Source organism: Amblyomma americanum, chromosome 5 (genome assembly GCF_052857255.1).
Source record: "Amblyomma americanum isolate KBUSLIRL-KWMA chromosome 5, ASM5285725v1, whole genome shotgun sequence".
Classification (NCBI taxonomy): Eukaryota; Metazoa; Arthropoda; class Arachnida; order Ixodida; family Ixodidae; genus Amblyomma; species Amblyomma americanum.
Window position 1 is genome coordinate 195,771,575 of NC_135501.1, and position 18,680 is coordinate 195,790,254.

Genomic DNA, 18,680 nt, shown 5'->3' on the forward strand with positions numbered 1-18,680 from the left:
TATACTGTCCTCAGTGTCCCTTTAAAATGTTTGGTTCTCCTTCTGTACGCATGATTACAGTTGCTTCCGACACTTCACTCGTTACTAATTGTTCACTGCCTTTTTTGCACACTGAGATACTACACATCTTACTCCTTCTTCTAACAGTGCTTACAACGACCATGCTTCTTTTACAATCCACATTAAGCCCGCCCCTTTCTTTCTAAGTAAGAATAAACAGCTGACAGCAGTGCAAAAGTGACAATGAAGACAAACGTCTCCTGCACCTGGGCTTCCAGTTTCTCCTCTGTGAGGTTCATCATCTCCTCGTAGCTCATGTTCGCAAACAGGTAGGCGTACTTGTGTAACCGCAAGCTCTTCAGCCAGCTGGGCACATCTGCAAACACAATGCGCCTTGAGACAATGTGCTTCTATCAAGTGGTGCTGACATTTAGCCACAGGTTACAACTACGAGAGGAACAGTGTTCGATCATAAGTTTTGCATTATGAGTTGTAATTTTTTCATTAAGTAATGAACATGAAGAAAGTAAGATTCAAACAAACACCTATAATGTCTTCCTTCCCAAAAGCCAGTCAGTTCTGCGACTTCTGACAGAATTCTGAGACAGTAACAGGACGGTAAGTTTGCGAATAGTGAAAGTGACATTCACATCATTCAAGGTTGAAAAGCTGTCTGCGCGGCAGCGGCCAAGCAAGCTCCTCCCTCCAGCAATTGTGACGACGATAGCGCTTGGTTCCCAAGGCTGTATGTAGGCGACGCCCCTCCCAGATTTCGCCCTGCCGGTCCGTTCAGGACACTTTTACCTCATTCGCTTCCAAAGTATTTTATTTTTTATCAAACTTTCAGGCAAATTTTGGTGGAAAACACCTTACGGGCAGCCAGAATCCTATCACTGTATCCGTTATTTTGCCGATAATTGTATCGTTATATACTGTTTATTTTTGCATAGGTACAATAGGAGAATTGATAAATCTAAAGAATTTGACCATTACAAGTGACATATCGTTGTACCTGGCACCGTTATAAGTAGATTACACTGTATACAGCTTGTCATTATTAATTTAATTTGTTCCTTTTTTGAGGGGCCATGCATCAACATGCTCATTTATGCATGCTCTTGAAAGCCACTTGGGTTCCTGAGGCTAAAAGAAGGTTGAGATCCCCTGCACCAGACTAATATGAGCATATGTTGGCAAGCCTGAAAATGTGTTTGCTGGCTAGGCATGTACTTGGCTTTGCTATATCAAAGACAGAAATTCCTGCAACGTGCCCTGCAAAAGGTGGCAGCGTTTTCAAGACGCTCAACAGTCGCGCCTCAACACTTGCCCTTCATGCCGGAGCCATCGAGGTTGAATCCTGGCTGGGCCTGGTCCTCCGCTCCGTGTCCCTCCGAGCCAGAGGAGGCACCACTGCTCTGCGGAGACAGCGGAGGGCCCACGGCCTCTGCTTCGTGCGGAGGGGGCCCAGGGGGCGGACCACAGCGCCAGTCCACCTGCGGACACAGCTGGCATATACAATCTGGGCACACCAACAACCACAACAGAGCTCCTGTACTAACTACAAAGCTACGGCACAGTTTCTGTAGTAAAAGTGCAAAACGCCACCAAAGCAACACCCCCCGGCCACCACCCCACATTTGTCTGAAATTCTGCCACGAGCACATGTTGGGAAACCGTTTCAAATCAGCACTGAACTGTCGGCGCTGTAGTCGTCCGGCTTTTCGTGTCCACTGTTTACATTGAGATGAAACACCAAAAAGTCCAAGCTTCTACAATGATAACAACAGGCATAATGCATTTGGTACGCGTCCACTGTCAACAAACTCCAAAAACTACGAACATGCAGGCCACACACATCCCAGAAGGCACAGACCACTCACCGAGGCGGAGTGAGATCCAAGCAGTCGGCCAAAGCCCTGCTGCGCCTGCGGCATCTGTGGCTGGTGCAGGGACGAGGTGGAGCACGGGGGCGTCAGGCTGCTACTGCGCTTGAGCATTGGCTGGGACAGCGACTGGCCTGTTTAAGAGATGCCAAGGACAAGCTCGAGTTCTCCTGCAATGACTAATCACCATATTCCAAGACTGGTGTGCAGGAAAGCATGAACTCGTTAACTGGTTATCAGCTGACCAGTCTGCGCATGCATGCCTCCCTTCCCATCTTTGCTTCCACTGTGTAAACCTTGAAGAGTGCATCTCCTCGGTATCGAGTACAACTACAGCCCTTTGTTTCCAGGTTTAGCTTTTTCTAGAATTCAGGGGGGGCAAAAATTGGGTAACATTCTCAAGCTTAAATTCGAATACAAATCAAGTCATTCAACATGACATCGATAATTAGAGTTCATTTTCTTAGGGAGGGACATTTTTTCTCGCACTATTTTGAAATAAATACTTTACCATGAAGGGCTTAATTTTATGCGGCGTATAAAATGATCCCTTTCTTGCTAATACTTCCTAAAATATATGGAAATGGCAGATTGTGCTGAAAACTGTCCATCAAATAAAATATTTCTTTATCTTTCATTTATAACATTATTTCACACTCGTGCAAGGGCTGCACCCCCAGCTCGGCAGCCAGTAATTCGGAAAAACGCCGCCCTAGCGCGCAGCCTCGCTCACTAGCGACAAACCAAACAGCTATCGGTTCGGTAGTTTCGGATTCGGGCGTGCACGCAAGTGATCGTTCGAGAAAGCAATCGCCACGGCAAGCGAGCCGGGTAAACGGCGCATTAATTCGTACCTTCACCACTCGCAACTTTCACAACTGCATACGGCAACGCGGCAGCGCCGGTCTTCCCAAGCCTGCCCTGCACACGCCCACATGCATGCTGGCAATATGACGTAGCACAGCGACAAAATATGCAAGTTCTTTTCAAGAATACGGGTAAAATGTTGGGGGTGCGCAAATTATGCGCGAGAGAAAATTATGAGAGTTAATGCGGTATAACCTTGACACTGTGCTGCTAAAGAAATGTGAGCAAAGCAAGCAGGAAAGTCCTCATGTTGTCTGTCCTGCCATTTCCTGGAGTTTAGGGACTGTTGTCACATTGCCAAGCAAGACGCCAATACCCACCAGCAGGCGCGAATGTGGACAGGTTGCTTGGGTGGAGTGCCATGTGGCTCGAGTCGAGACCCGGAGGCAGGGAGCCTCCGCCGGTGACCAGGGGTGCCAGCCCAAATCCGTTCAGGTCGCCCCCATACGGGTGGTGGTGGTGGCCGTTGAGAGAGCCGAGCCCGTCGACAGCCGGCCATGAGTCGAGGCCAGCCGAAGGCCGCCCAGCGGCCAGGCTGCCTCCGCCGTCGTCCAGTCCGCCGGTGCCATTCAACGACTCTGCACCACTGCCTCCGTGCTCTTGGTACCTGAATGAATGAATCAAGAAACAAGTGAGAGAGTGAACGAGTGAATGAAACAATGAAGGAATTAGTGAGGGGAATGAGTGAATGAATAAATCAAGAAACAAGTGAGAGAGTGAACGAGTGAATGAAACAATGAAGGAATTAGTGAGGGGAATGAGTGAATGAATGAATCAAGAAACAAGTGAGAGAGTGAACGAGTGAATGAAACAATGAAGGAATTAGTGAGGGGAATGAGTGAATGAATAAATCAAGAAACAAGTGAGAGAGTGAACGAGTGAATGAAACAATGAAGGAATTAGTGAGGGGAATGAGTGAATGAATAAATCAAGAAACAAGTGAGAGAGTGAACGAGTGAATGAAACAATGAAGGAATTAGTGAGGGGAATGAGTGAATGAATAAATCAAGAAACAAGTGAGAGAGTGAACCAGTGAATGAAACAATGAAGGAATTAGTGAGGGGAATGAGTGAATGAATAAATCAAGGAACAAGTGAGAGAGTGAACGAGTGAATGAAACAATGAAGGAATTAGTGAGGGGAATGAGTGCAGTATTGAACAAAAGAGTGAATCAGCCAAGGGGTGAAACAGTGACCGAGAGAACCAAGGAGTGAGGTACAGTGAGTGAATGAACCTAAGAGTGAGCAAGAGGGTGAGGTAAAGAAACCAGGAACAAGTCAGTGATTGGAGTGAGTGAGCGGTGAGTCGATGAGCAGGCAGGCTGGCGAAAGTGAGTAACAATCACTTTTTTGCACCAGCGGGGAGACAGAAAGGGCAGGAGTTACATGATTTCTCAAATTTCCCAAGTGGGCCCAGGTACGCTACCTGGAGGTTGAGATGCGATCCTCAAGGTGCCTGAGCCAGAGGGTGAGCAGGCGGCGGTCGTCCCTGGAGCTGATGGCTGGATGGATGAGCGAGTAGGAGAGCAACTGTCGGGCTCCCTCGACCAGAGGCCGGCAGTCCAAGGCATGTGCCAGCACCTGGTTGCCACGGGGAAACAACAGTGTGAGCAGTGCTCGTGCAAACAGGAGCCATCTATGCTTCCTCAGTAATTGCACCAAATGTCGAAAAACAGTACAGTAGACTCCCTTTAAGAGAAACTTCAAGGGACCATGTTGATCTGTTTTTTGTCTCATCAGATGTTCTGGTTCTCTAAAAAAAAAATTTGTAAGCACTCTAGATGTGTCCAAATATATGTTATATGAAAATAATGAATAAAGGGCCTTGCAGTGAAAGAATAATGCAAAGAGAGCATTTGTTGCACTGTGCATGAAGTGAGCTAAGAAGTGACGGCATGACACAAGCTCGCTTCATCTCGAAGGACCATAGGACAAAATTTTCGCTTGCATGTTTTCTTTTCAAGCGATGTGTTCGACATTGGTATATCTGGAGCACCCCGTGGTATTCACCTAGGACCACTAGATAATTTATAATTGAATTTCTTTTTCCATTCTGTTTTGGTTTCGGTTCCATCCACCGAACGATGCTTGTGACGTGTAGCTGACCTTTAGGTCACGTGAGGCACGAAAAAACGGCAGTATAACTGCCGATAACACGTCATTTGTTGTAATTTTAGCTCTTGACGGAAGCTGGTTTAAGTGCTGCAGTGAAACAGCTGCACATTAAACAGAAATAACCACTCAAATTCCTAGAGTGCACATGCTTAAAATTCTTACCAATATTGCACCTGACCACAGCATCTAAACAGCCTAATCCCATTAGCACTTTCTATGGCGGCACTTGAAGCAACTGCATCATGAAACACATTTCGGTAACTCATTCATGCAAAAGCATGGCATTGTTGCACATTAAAGACTCAAGCTAGGATAAAAACTGATTCAAGACCTCCCACAACAAGGTGGCTCCTTGTCCAACGCAAAGTTCTTGGCACATAAAAAACGTGCATTCAGCGACAGCAGTTTGTGGGACAAAAGTGGCGAGAAACTAATTTTTTATTAGGTGTTTGGTCAAGGCCCAGTTGCTTGGTACTAATACGAGCTTTCTTCCTCATATCTCAATGCACGTTAGGCAAACAAATGGCTTGCGTGACAGCACTGATATTAATTTCATTTTTATGCTGTTGTTAACTGCACGCAGAAAAAAAACATGACACATGAACAGCAGAACAGAGGGAAAGCAACCAGGCGGAGGCTACAGATGGCGCAGAATAGTAGTTTTCACAACATCTTTTGTCTGGTCTAAGCATGCCGCATTAAAGTATGTTTATTGAATTGTGGAGTTTAACATCCCAAGTCAACACCTGGGTTATGAGGGGCGCCGTAATAAAGGGCTTCGGATTAATTAACACCACCTGGGGTTCTGTATGTGCACTGACATCGCACAGCATACAGGCGCCTTTTGCGTTTTGCCTCCATCAAAACGCGGCCGCAGCGGACAGGATTGAACCTGAAGCACCCGACTACTGAGCCACCGCGGTGGATTCTAAAGGTCCGTTCAATTTGGCTGCTGCACTCACTAAACCAGTTCTGCAATGTTCCACCAACGTGCCAAGAGTGTGCCGCACCGGTTCAGACAGGTCAACAACGGCTTGGCACTAGCCACTTCTAAAACAAGCGACTGAATGAGGCCTGGTCGTCTTGCAGCTGCTGCGTGCCGCTCACAAAAACAAAAATGAAAGTGCCTTACCCCTTGACATTGTGTAGGAAGGGCAGCCAAATTAAATACACCTCAAGTTTACAAGCAACCACTTGCGCAACCAAGCAGCAGCCTCTGTTCTGTGTCAATTCCAACGGCCAATGTGTACCTGTGGTATGAGGTTGAGGTAGGCTGCCTTGGCCGCCTGGTTGCCCGGTGCGAGCAGTGGCAGCAGCCCCAACAGCTGTCCCAGGGCCTGGTCGCGGGGCTCCCGAGCGAGCCGCTCGATGTAGGCCGGGTCATTAGCGTGCCTCTCACGCTGCCGCAGCTCGGTGCAGTCGGCCAGCGACCGGTCGAGCACCAGCGCCAGGAAGCGCGCCTGTGTGGGGCCCAGCCGTCGCAGCAACGAGTACAGCCCCACCGTCTGCTCGCAGGGGTTCCACAGCTCGAACCAGGAGCCCATGGCCGCCACCTGGTCCCGGAAGACCAGGCTCGACTTCATGCCTCCGCCGCCCGCCACCGCGCCTGCCGGGGCCGCCCCGCCCGCTCCTGGAATGAATAGAGAAAGACTTGGCTCATCATCCTTCACTCATAAGGCAGCCACTAGTAATTGCAAAGCAAGAAGTTACTCACATACTAAGCACACATGAAAAAGGCCCTAATGAATACACTTGCAGAGAAGATATGTGATGGTACGCAAAACCCACGCTAACTTGTACTGATCGTTCTGCTGTTTTTCACTGTTCTTAACTCTTGTCTACTCAGTTCTGTCCTGCTTTTGTTTTTGAAGGGCTCGCTTGTGATGTATGCCCTTTAACTGAGGCAAATCTTGTACGACTCCTAATCTGAGTTAAATTCTGGGGTCCTGCCTTTGCAAAGCATGCAGTGTAAAACCAAGTACCAAAAATAAAACTTTTCCGACTTTGTCACGGAAAGGCGTTTGCTGTTGTCAGGAAGGGATAGTAAAATCAGATGCTGAATGCAGTTTAAAATTCTTGTATGTGCTTATAAGCATTGATGGAACGCCTCGTGGTAACACTAGCACGAGAAGGAGCAAATCAAGTGCATAGAAATGGTTGTCTTTCAGGCCATCAAATGCCACCAGCATGCGAGTGCTCCTGAGCTGTCTAAAGCACACGACACTACAGCACTGTGCCATACAGCAATCTTTCTTATTCCTGCGAGTTCCAATTCTGTGCTGCTAATATAACAAACAGTCCCCTGCCAGCACATCATCTGGCAAACGTAAATGAACAATGCACAAGGAAGAGCTGCCACCTGTGGCACAAATTTTTCAGATGGGGGAGGATCTGAACTCCATATTGCATGCAAGCCTTACAGGAAATACAATACTCTGCCATTTTCTCTGTCCTGTACACCCAGACTATCAGCGTGCCCTCAAAGGTGCTTAGGCGCATAATAGGCTAGGCCAGTTACCAGCCTGTAAGACACAGGCTGGGGCCGAAAACATCGATCTGTATTACAATGTTCTTCATCCCAGTGCATTTTTTTCATCGCACAGTAAAAATGCACAAAGACCAATTCGCCTGAACTAGACTTATGATAGAGCCATCTCTTGCCATTCATACTGTCTTCCAATTGCACAGCACCACACAGGCAATGCTTGTCGGCTGGTAGCCAAGATGCATCAGTCATGATCGAGAGTGCACAAAAAACTTAAAAACAGCTTGAGCACCAATAAGTGCAAACTCACTGCGTGGAGCAAAAGGCACTGGCAGTAAACAGTGTAAACAGTAACTGTTCAAAGTACTAATTAACCACCAAAAGGAACTGTCGAACAGTGTATTCCCTAATGTGTATCAAGTTCAAAATGTTATGCCGAGGGTTTGAATCCTATTGTCCAACCTGAGTGCAGCCTGTTCAGCCCTCGGAGTGAAACGATGAAAGTTAGCTCAAAGCTAGGCAATAACACACCGCTGCCGTAACGGGGACTTCCTGAGGTGTCTGACAGCCATGCCTGGGAAATAAAGACTCGGGATATATCAGTGTGGACCACTGACGAATAATGTCTACTGGTTGTGCCAAGCGTGCCACCAAAGAGCTTCTCTGTTCCAAATTGGGATGACTCGGCTAACGGTCACAGTCCCCTTAAAAACCTGCACATGCTCCAAGCATGCTACTACTTACTATACTGTGTTCATACGCACACAGACCATGCGTCACAAAAATGGCGTGGAAGCAATGCCTGCTAACGGCTAAATCATGCAGCCTGATCGCAAATCTTTTCACACAGCTGTTCATGAAGCTGATCAGAGAATGCGTGGCCAAAACGCAACTGCCCGTATTGAGCTGGTGATCATCAGAGTCAACCAAACCACAGGACCTCACAAATCCCACAGACTTCTTTTGTACAAAGTACAGTCTCCAATCACCTTGCTTAGGCCCTACAATGCTCCAAGGTTAAGCGAACAGCAAACAAGGTGGAAATTTCACCTCTTCATTTATTTATTTATTTCAAGATACCCCTAAAGGCCCTCGTCACGAGGGTATTACATAGGGGGTGGTAAAAATTCGAACATGAATACAAGTAGGGACATATAACATGAGGAACAGAACAAAAACAAAACAAGAAAAGCGCAATAACTGATAGTCAGCAAGTATCAAAATGTGGCAGAACAACAAAATGCAAAATGAACAAAATGACAAAAAAACTACGTAATAAACAGAACGAAAAAAGCCCACCACCGTCTGGAAGACGAAGTAATGAGCGTTAGCTGTTTGGTTTATTAGAATTGATATGAATGAGATTGAAGGGAGGTTTCGGCCGCCCGGCGTTCTCGAAGTATCCGAGTATGACTGGCCTCTTGGACTTATTTCTCAGATCTTCGGCCACAGCGTAATATGTCGATGGTTTGGGATCATCCATGTCCTTCTTGAAACACACTGCAGTAATGAACATATCGGCGAAACGAGCGCATCTGAGAGGAGCTCCCGAGGGTGACGGCTCATTACGGATGGATGGATGGAAAGGGATGGGAGGGCACAACCAAGTTTTGTGGCCGCCACCTTGGATTTCAGAAACCAAAACTATGGCTCCATTTCGTCTCTTGACGTCATACTGGGAAGGTAAGGGATGGGAGGGCACAACCAAATTTAATGCCCGCTATCTTGGAGTCGAGAAACCGAAACTATGCCACCATTTCGTCCCCGACGTCACACTCACATAGTTCCACCTCTATCTACCATATTGGACCGTGATGCCATCTTTGGCATGTGGCAGGCAGTTGTTTCTACAATGCTATTGAAGATGGCGTTACAAGTCTCAATGCAAGATGTGCTGTTTTCTAGTTGCTGCCATAGATGGCGCTGTGATCTCAGGGTGGTAGTAGACCCCACGAGATCTCGAAAAGTGATGAGTAAGAGCTAACGCTCTTAAAAACAAAACACAAACACATTACGGTGTGCAGAACAGAACTAGAAGAAAACTACACATCGCTTTTATTTTTTAAAAGTTCATGAAATAATGTCTTATTCATTTCTGTTGCGATTGTGGAAGGCAGCCGGTTCCAATCAATAATGGTTTTAGGTACGAACGATTTGGCAAAACTTGAATTGTGACATGTGATGCGTTTGATCTTCAAAGGATGGTCACGGCGTGGGAACACTGCTGAGGGTGAGTGAAAGAAATCGTCGTGAAGCAACGGATGATGGTAAATTTTGTGACGAGCGAGTTTGCAACAATGGGAAAGGTTGTCAGGTTCAGCTAGAGGTACAAGGATAGTACCAGATGATAGCTGTAGAGGCTGTGCTTGACAGTCATTAACATGCATGAGTAGGGTTGACAGTGCGCACTGGTAATGAAAATTCTTGAGGCAACGTAAAGCCACAGAATCGATTTTTGCCGAGAACAAAAATTGGACGCAACTGACCCCAGTGCCTTTTTATGAGAAAGAAACGGACTAAGGCAGCACATGCAATCCTTAGAATTGATAATCACAGAATCAATGCCCACACAATCATGAAAGCTTACTTTGGAGTGGAAGAGGAGACCAGGCGATGAGATGAAGCGAGGTGAAAATCATAGAATGGCCACGAACCATTCACGACATTTAAAACCACAAACTGGAGGACTAATCACAGAAGACAGCGACGGTAATGAACGACCCACAAAAAATACAAATCTGTGGCAACAGCATATTGCCACTGCAAACATTCCACAGACAGCTTCGAGCCATAATGTCTCATTTGCCACTGGTTTCTAGTTACAGGACTGAAAAGTCTACACTGCAGCCTCTGGCCTGAATCAAAATTCAAAACACAGACCACGGCTCTCCAGTGCTAATTGTATCGAACCAGTTTGATCCACAGTTCAGCATGCAAATAGACGATCTGGCAAGTTCCTGGAGCAGGCTCCGCATAAAAGCAGTGCATGCCAAGGAGGCTTTCAAACTGCTCTCTTAGCACTGAACTGCAAAGAGAAAAAGAAAAAGAATTGCTCGAACGCTTGCAAGACGCGAAAGAGCGAAGGTTGGCTGGCATGCAAAATGAAGAACACGCAAGAAGGGAGACTGGCAACAGCAGCCCGGCAAAGCAAGAAGGCAGCCAGCCAGCCAACTCTCCCCAGGCTCCCTCGCCCTCTTGCTCCCCCCCCCTCAATCGCCGCGGGCATCGCCTCGCCGTTAGAAGGGACTCATCAATACCGTGCAGGGCTGTGGAAGGCTGCGAAGTGGAAATCGTGGCGCCGGGAGCATGCCCGAAAAGTTCACACCCCATGCATTGCCTCAGGTAAAGCGAATCTCCGCGAACTTCGGAACAATCGGAATGCCAGATTATGACCTGGCACAGAATTCGGGGAAAACGTCTGTTAGGAAATATTATTCATTTTAAAAGTTATGCGCAGTGCTGCCGAAGCTACGCGCGCGCGGCGGAGGCTTCCCCAATTCTGCTGTTGTTGCGCACCCGCGTGCGAACCTGACAACTCTGGAAGCCTGTCGACGCCCCGCGCTCGAATAGCTTCCGCTCCACAGAGAACTTATAAATTCAAGTGACTATAGAGTCGATTGTAATTCAAGAACGAAGCTGCTTTTCCCCGTCAAAGGACCCCCTTCCAGCCAATGGCGTCGGGCCGATTCTCGTGACCCTTGATAGTTTGACAAAGCAGGGAGTGGTAGATGAAATAAGATAATCCGTTTCCCTCTAGGGTCCAGGATAGACCCCTCTCTCCATTGTGGCGCCGCTGCCTGCATTACGCGAATCGGCCGACGCCATTGGCTGGAAGGGGGGTCCTTTGACGGGGAAAAGACGCTTCGGTCTTCAGTTGTATCCGACAATAGCGAAAGTAAAGTGACGAATCGGACGCGGACGTATCGGAAGCAGAGACAGCGCTTTCAGATTTTTTTTTTTGCAATTGATTTCTTTTTTCTTAGCTCTCCGCCGCTGTACGCGCCCAGGTGAAAATTCTAACTGGTCCCAACTGATTTATGGAACAATTCTCAGTTTGGACCAACTGGAACAAATTTTTCAAGCCAACTGAGAACTGTTGGGACCAGTGAGGATTTTCACCTGGAATCGGGCGCTGTCATGCCAATCAACCCCGAACCTCGCCCCAAAAACCCAACCCCACCCCGGAAAGACTGGGAGGCAGCCTTGCTCGGCTGCTCCGACCTGGCGAGCCAGAAGGCCCTGGTCGACCTAGCCCGAGCCGCGGCAGTCGCCAATGGACTCCTGTAATGAGGTGCCCACCTGTTGATTGTGAGAGGTGGCCGGGCCACCTCAAACTTCCTTCCTGTAATATACCTTTAATAAAGTTTTTCAGGCAGACAGCATGCCCCTCAAGATGAAACGACCAACCACCCCGCGTGGGCCCCCCCAGTGGCCTACGCGAAGTTTCCACAAACAGGCAGTGCGACAAACAGTTGCTCCGGTGATCGACGCCAGGCGCGCAGCCTTCGCGACGCTGCACTGTTTTCGGAGTGACACAACAAGCGGCGCCTGCAACCGCAGCGCGGCACGCTCGGCGACGCCAAGGCAGCCAAGGCCTCGCTCGCTCGCTCGCCGCCGCTGCTCGGTCGGCGTCCTTGCCCCGACACGCGAAAAGAGCGGCCACAGGCACGCGCCCAAAGGCCCCCACGGAGAGAGAGAGAGGCCGAAGCAGCACCGGAGAAGAAGAAAGAGAACGACAGAAGAAAACCACGCGCTTGGCAGGCGCGTATACGTAACTTTAGGTGCGAATCGAGATGGAAAAAAAAACAAAACAGGAGGCGTTCTAACCACATTCTAAAAGAAAATGCGATAGCATTTAGAAGTTACCCCCCTCCAAAAAAAAATTGGAAGTAGGCCCACCCCTCCCCCCACCAAAAAAAATAGATTAAGATTAGTGATGAATTAAATGTGAATTAGTTTGAATTTTTTGGTCAGTTAAGATGGATTAATGGGGATTTCTGGGCGTACTGTGGTGGGTTAGTGAGTGGACTGGTGCGCATTAGCGGCTCGGGTTAGCACTATAAACCCGTGCCATAATCCAATGGAAGGTACTCGAACATTCCAATCTTCAGATTTTCAAATTTGGCGGTGCCGATGACGTCACGACCCTATCGACCAATTACGGAATTTCGTTACGGAGGTACGCGATGGCTTTTGCAAGACGACAACCTAAATGACATTTCATTAAAAAGAGATGGGGGGGGGGGGGGGGCATAGCCCATGCGTCGCTACGGGACTTCACACCCCATATTCCACCGTATCCAATACCATACAGAAATTGGTTTTGATGAAAGTCGCGGCACCTGTCTCACAACTCGGTGGACACCTCGACCACGCCGTGAGAGAATGGAAGAAGGTGGGAGTGAAAGAAGACAGAAAGAGGTGCACGTAGCAGTGGACTCTAGAATAATTCCGACCAACCGGAGATCTATAACATGCACTGACATCGCATATCACACGGGTGCCTCTCGCGTTTCGCCTCTATCGAAACGCGGCCAGAATTGAAGCAAAGTCCTCCGGCTGAGTAGACTAGCGCCCTCACCACTGAGCCGCTGCATGCTATACCATACAACAAACCTCGACCCGAACTCACAGCTCCTGGGTCGAGATCTCTACGAACTTGCCAAGCACACCGCGGTGAGGAACGCAGTGTGGTCTCAAAACAGCACATTAGAAAATTCCGCTGCTTCCGCACACGCCTTTGCAGTTACGTTATGAGTTCCGATGGGATTCAGCGCAACGCTATTTGAATGCCTTTTCTGACGTAAGGCATACACAAGGAGCAGCGGCTGCTAGCTGCTACGTTGACAGCACACGCGCAGTGAACCCTGGTTAATTCGACCATCCGGTTTATTCAATCAGCACCCGTGTGCTGTGCGATGTCAGTGCACGTTAAGGGTCCCCAGGTGGTCGAAATTATTCCGGAGCCCTCCACTACGGACCTATTCGTTCCTATCTTCTTTCACTCCCTTCTTTATCCCTTCCCTTACGGCGTGGTTCAAGTGTCCGCCGATATATGAGACAGATACTGCGCCATTTCATTTCCCCAAAAACCAATTATTATTATTATTATTATTATTATTATTATTATTATTATTATTATTATTATCATCATCATCATCATCATCACTACGTGCTTCACAATAGGCCCGCTTAATTTGAACTCCGCAATAATTCGAACAAATTCTCGGTCCCGTTTGAGCGCGAAACACCACGAGCCCACTGTACCCATGACTTTGGTAGCACACTTTGCTGGAAGACTGGCTCAAGGAACTCCTTGGACGCCAAGAGCCTCCTAAGAGACAGGCAATGCGGCAGTACAACGACGAGTTCGCCTGGTCGTGCAGGAACGCGGGCTCAGCTTCGGCCAATCTACTCGAGCCTGCCGCCCAGCCAGCCACGCCGTTTGAACAAGGTGAAGGTTCAACCACCATAAGCAGTGGCTTCCACCAAGGAACGATGGCCAAGGCAGCAGCAGCTACACCACTGGCCACCTCGTTTGCAGGCTAAGGCAAGACTACGGAAGCGGACGCGAAATGAGCGAGGCTCAAAGGAGTGGCGCGAACGCTACGCCTACGACTCTCAGGGGACGGCTTAGCAAAAGTAAACGCAGGCAGGAGGACCGCCTGAGGTTCGGACACCGGAAACCAGAAAAGGCGCTTCGCCATTGAAGAAAAGAGGTGGAGAGCAAGGCCAAAGGCCAATCGGCGTGCGTACAGCTGCCTACGTCCGGTATGCCAGCCGGATGACACCCTCCCGACCAGGTAAGCACTGCCGGCCTCAGTTAAGCAAGGAGGCCCCACATGCAGTCTCAGCGTTCGTCCTGGCGTTGCTGCCTTATCGCTTTCTTTTGAGTTCCTCGATTCCCTTAGCGTTGCCAGGACACGCCTTTAGAGCTGCCTCAATGAGTGCTCAGCTTTGACACTTCCCAACTCACTCGCGCCTCGTCTCATTGCTACCCTAGCGTACCATCCACGTCGGCTAAGCGGCGCCTTTCAACCTTATCGTTTATAATCTGCGTTGTCTTCTTCGCTTCGATCTAGTGTGGCCTTATCGCCGTCTCCGAGCTGCCTCAGATGCGCACGATGTCTCCGTACAACGGCGCCTTGCCTCAGCACCGTCATGCTGACGCCCTTAACGCTGTCCTGCAGCGCCAGCCACGTGTCGTTTAGCGCACATGTACCATTCATTACACCAGCGCTGCGTCGCCCTACACGCGGATCGTGGCGCTCTCCTCTGTCCCGCGCCGCAGACAACAAGGCGCGGCCTTCATTTCCGTCAACACTTGCACAGACACACACAACAACGCAGTCTCGGTCACCGCGTGCAGACTTCATTGCTGCCGCCTCAACGGAGAAACCGAACCCCCCCCCCCCCCCCCCCCCGCCCCCACACACACACCAGGTAATGGCACCAGCCGCGTCACGACATGGCGCGGAGGCGATGCAACGCACAGCGCGGCTGGCTAGTCGCGTTGCGACAGAGACGGTCCGTTGACGCCGACGGGCGAGAGGGCGCCGGGCCGAAACGAGGAAGCAAGCGGCGCCGACCGAAAGCGCGCGCAGGAAGCGGGCCACCTCGGAAGGGGCCGCTTCCCCGTCCGCTTTTTCCCTTTCCCCCTCGACAGGGAAAAGTGAGCCGCCGGGGCAGCCAGGCCGCCGTGCAGTGAAACCTCGCAGAATTCGGTCCAGGGGGGCGCCGGCCACGCCTGGTGCGGTCGGGGTCGCTGGAGCGGCCAACGGGACGGGAGAACCGTTATGCAGGAAGGAGAGTAAAGGAGGGGGGGTAGCACGCGGCCACGCGCGCTTCGTACCGCTGCCGCGGAGCGAGCATCGGACAGGCGAGAAACAGTGTGAAGACTACGATGATGATAGCCCTCGGTCAACTCTAGGTTGCATTGTAGGCCCGGGTCTCTACCGTCGACCCAGGTCACGTCAGATACGACTCAAGAAATAAGCGGCTTATCCCCGTCAAAGGACCCTCTCCTGGCCAATGGCGTCGGCCGATTCCCGTGAGCCTGCTAGCATGACAATGCGGGAAGGGAATTGTCCCCGACCACGGAGGGAGGGGACTATCCCCTTTCATCAGTCACTCCCTGCATTGCCACGCCAGCAGGCTTCATGACAATCGGCCGATGCCACTGACTGGAAGGGGGTCCTTTGACGGGGATAAGCCGCGTCGTTCTTGAGTTGTATCCGGCTTTTTTTCTTTTTTTTTGCAGCGATAGCTACATTACGGTAGCATTTCGAGCCTTCAGAGTGGCTGCGCCGCCACGTTGTCATGTGGTTGGTCACGTGGTGCGGAGCAGCTGCAGGCGGCGCGGCGCCGTGGCGGATCACGTGCTTCGTCACGTGGGTGGTCACGTGACTAAGTTCCATTCACCCAGCTGTAGCTATCACGTCACTCCACGTTTAACCAGAGCTAAACCACCGCCAGTTCTTTTCTTTTTTAAGTAAGTCTGCACGCGAACCTTGGTTTTCAAAGTCTCCGCGGCTGAACTCCACTGGTTTCACCACCGCCCAACGTCCACATTGGTATGCACGCCGACCCAGATCTCCCTTGGTTTCTACCGCCGCAATATGTCACCCCAGGTTGCACGGTCTCTCCCTAGCCTTGACCGCCTCCCTGGATCTATCTAGATTTTCACGCAGCCCAACGTCGCCCTTTACTTGTACCGCCGTCCCTATGTCAACCACTCAGGTCGCACGGTCGCCCTCCTATGTTGGCTCGCCGCCCAGCCCAAAACGTCCACTCCTCTGCGCGAGCATTTACTTTCGTCACCGCGTCGCGGTTATGAAAGCCATGCAGGTGCGACGGCCATTAATCGAATTACGCCGGAGGCCAACGCTCGGATGGAGAAATAGCCGGGAGCCACCGGATTAGAACACTTAAGAGACAAAACGGATTCCAGAAAAAAAAAACGCTGTATTCGAACCCATTTCGTAACGCACACGAAGCAGAGGATATCGCATCACAAGCACAACACTGCAATGCGCGCCTTTTCGACTGCGCCGGAATGAATAATTTTTTTAATTGGTTTTTGGGGAAAGGATATGGCGCAGTATCTGTCTCATATATCTTTGGACACCTGAACCGCGCCGTAAGGGAAGGGTTAAATGAGGGAGTGAAAGAAGGAAGAGAGAGGTGCCGTAGTGGAGGGCTCCGGAATAATTTCGACCACCTGGGGATCTTTAACGTGCACTGACATCGCACAGCACACGGGCGCCTTAGCGTTTTTCCTCCATAAAACGCAGCCGCCGCGGTCGGGTTCGAACCCGGGAACTCCGGATCAGTAGTCGAGCGCCCTAACCACTGAGCCACCGCGGCGGGGCGAATGAATAATTTGGCAATTCAATGAATACAGAATAAGGAAGGCATCACATAAAAAGTAGTTCACGTGCCCGAATGGAAACTGCACGTTTTTTTTTTTTTTTGCTCTCCTTAAAGCCACGAACAACGACAACGTTGAGCAGTTTTTTTTTTTCTCGTAATAATGACGTCCGCCGAGCCACGTGACGTCACAGGCACCCGGATGTCTCTCCTAGCCGTGAACCCTCCGCACTGAGTCAGCGTGTAGCAGCTGATTGGATGGACGTCCGCGCTACGTCACCAGCGACCACGCAGGACTCGCATCTCCCCCCCCCCCCCCCCCCCTGATCTCGACGAGCTGCAGGCTACGTTCCCTCTCCACGTGCTCGCAGCAACGTCGGACCACGTGTTTTCATCACACCGCGCTACGAGAAACAACCGAAGGTGTATTACACGTGCGGGCAAGTGCGAAGACAGCCGAAACACAGCAGCGCGCCGTCAGCTCGGGTCGCCGCTGACACCCGAGCGGAGAGACCGACGCCGAGTCGAACATCATATGGCACTTTGCAAAGAAGCCACGCGCGCGGAAGACGCCAACGCGGCCGAACGAGAGAGACAACGTCACCGCTGCCACGTGAAAGTACGGGGCAGGGGACTCGGGACTGGCCGGCCGGCCGGCTGACCGGTTCGCTTTCGCGAGGCGCGTGCTCGGCCTCGGTCGGCGGGCAGGTCTTCTGTTTCCACCCCCCCCCCCCCCCCCTTTCTTCCTCGGCAGTCGCCGCGCATGCTTAATTACCATACGGCCGCCGTAAGAGAAAGAGAGACCCGGGCGCGCAAGAAACGCGCACGCGGCAAGAAAAAGAATAGAAACCAGGAGAGAGAGAGAGAGAGAGAGAAAAGAGGGGGGAAGAAAGAGAAGCAGGCACCGGTATTCTACGCGGCAACAAGCAGAAAAATAAATGCCCGGCGGCTTTCTTCTTTCTTTTTTTTCTTCTTTCCATCGCGTCAACGCGGCCGTCATCCCAAGGACTGCCGGGCTGTGGCTCAGGCAAGGCAGCGCGGCATATAACGGATGCTGGCGCCGCATTAAAAACAGCCTGCCCGACTGCCGGCCGGCCGTCCGCTAGAGCTGTTCGGCTCCGCACACACACACATACACGGCCAGCACAGTGGCGCGGCGCGTCCTCATTCGGCTGGGGGGAGAAAAGAAAGAAAAAGGCCACCAGGAAAGAGACAGAAAGAGTTCCCGAGAGAAGAAACCCAGCTTGCCCGCGAGCCGCAGCCACCACCAACGCCACCAGCACGTCCGGTTTTCGGCTCTTTTTTTTCTCTCTCTCTCGTTTCTTCTTTCCTTCTCTTTTTCTTCGCCTCCCTGTTCGTTGTATCTCAACTCTTTTCACCCTCTTCCTGCGCACGCGCGAAGAGGGAAAGACAATGACGGCCACCTCGATCGAGAGCGCGCGCCAGAGGACCAACGTCTGCGGACGCCGGTGGACAGGCAAGGTTAGCGAGCTGCCTCCGCCGACCACCACCGGTCTCGCAACCGCCGTTCGAACAGCGGCGTGCGCAAGGCAAAGCTTGTCTCGGGATTAGAGCGAACGCCGAGGATTGGTATTCGAGAGATAACAGCGTTCGACCTTCAGCTGTTCGACCTAACAAAAAAAGTGTGTGTGTGTGTGTGTGTGTGTGTGTGTGGGGGGGGGGGTGATAGTGACTGATTACGGCTCATTAACGCGGGCATCCATTACGTTGCGACTACTCTTTGGAGTACAGGGTGCGATTCGAAGGGTGAAGATGAGGAGAGGCAGGATTGGGACATTCGCCGCGGAGTAAGGTGATCGCAGCCGGCGCGCGACAGGGCTAGTTGGAGACTAGCGAGGCAGGCCATCTACCCCGTCGAAGACGATGACGAGACTGCGCAGTGCGTCATTCATTCACCCCCCCCAGCCAGCCGAAGCCAACTCTGTCACGGAAACTGAGTTG

At 50.8% G+C, this 18,680-nt stretch overlaps 1 protein-coding gene across 5 annotated transcripts in view; it reads right to left on the bottom strand.

Moving 5' to 3' along the window:
- The window catches only part of smg (sterile alpha motif domain containing protein 4 smaug), a 112,216-nt gene that overhangs the window by 21,829 nt on the left and 71,707 nt on the right, over nt 1-18,680 (bottom strand). For all 5 annotated transcript variants that reach the window (XM_077666280.1, XM_077666278.1, XM_077666279.1 and 2 more), the window contains 6 exons: nt 6,115-6,494; nt 4,176-4,330; nt 3,071-3,357; nt 1,881-2,017; nt 1,328-1,493; nt 267-376 (listed from right to left, as the gene is read on the bottom strand). In XM_077666280.1, coding sequence (XP_077522406.1) covers nt 267-376; nt 1,328-1,493; nt 1,881-2,017; nt 3,071-3,357; nt 4,176-4,330; nt 6,115-6,447 — 1,188 coding nt within the window. In that variant the 5' untranslated portion in view covers nt 6,448-6,494. The remainder of the gene's footprint in view (nt 1-266; nt 377-1,327; nt 1,494-1,880; nt 2,018-3,070; nt 3,358-4,175; nt 4,331-6,114; nt 6,495-18,680) is intronic.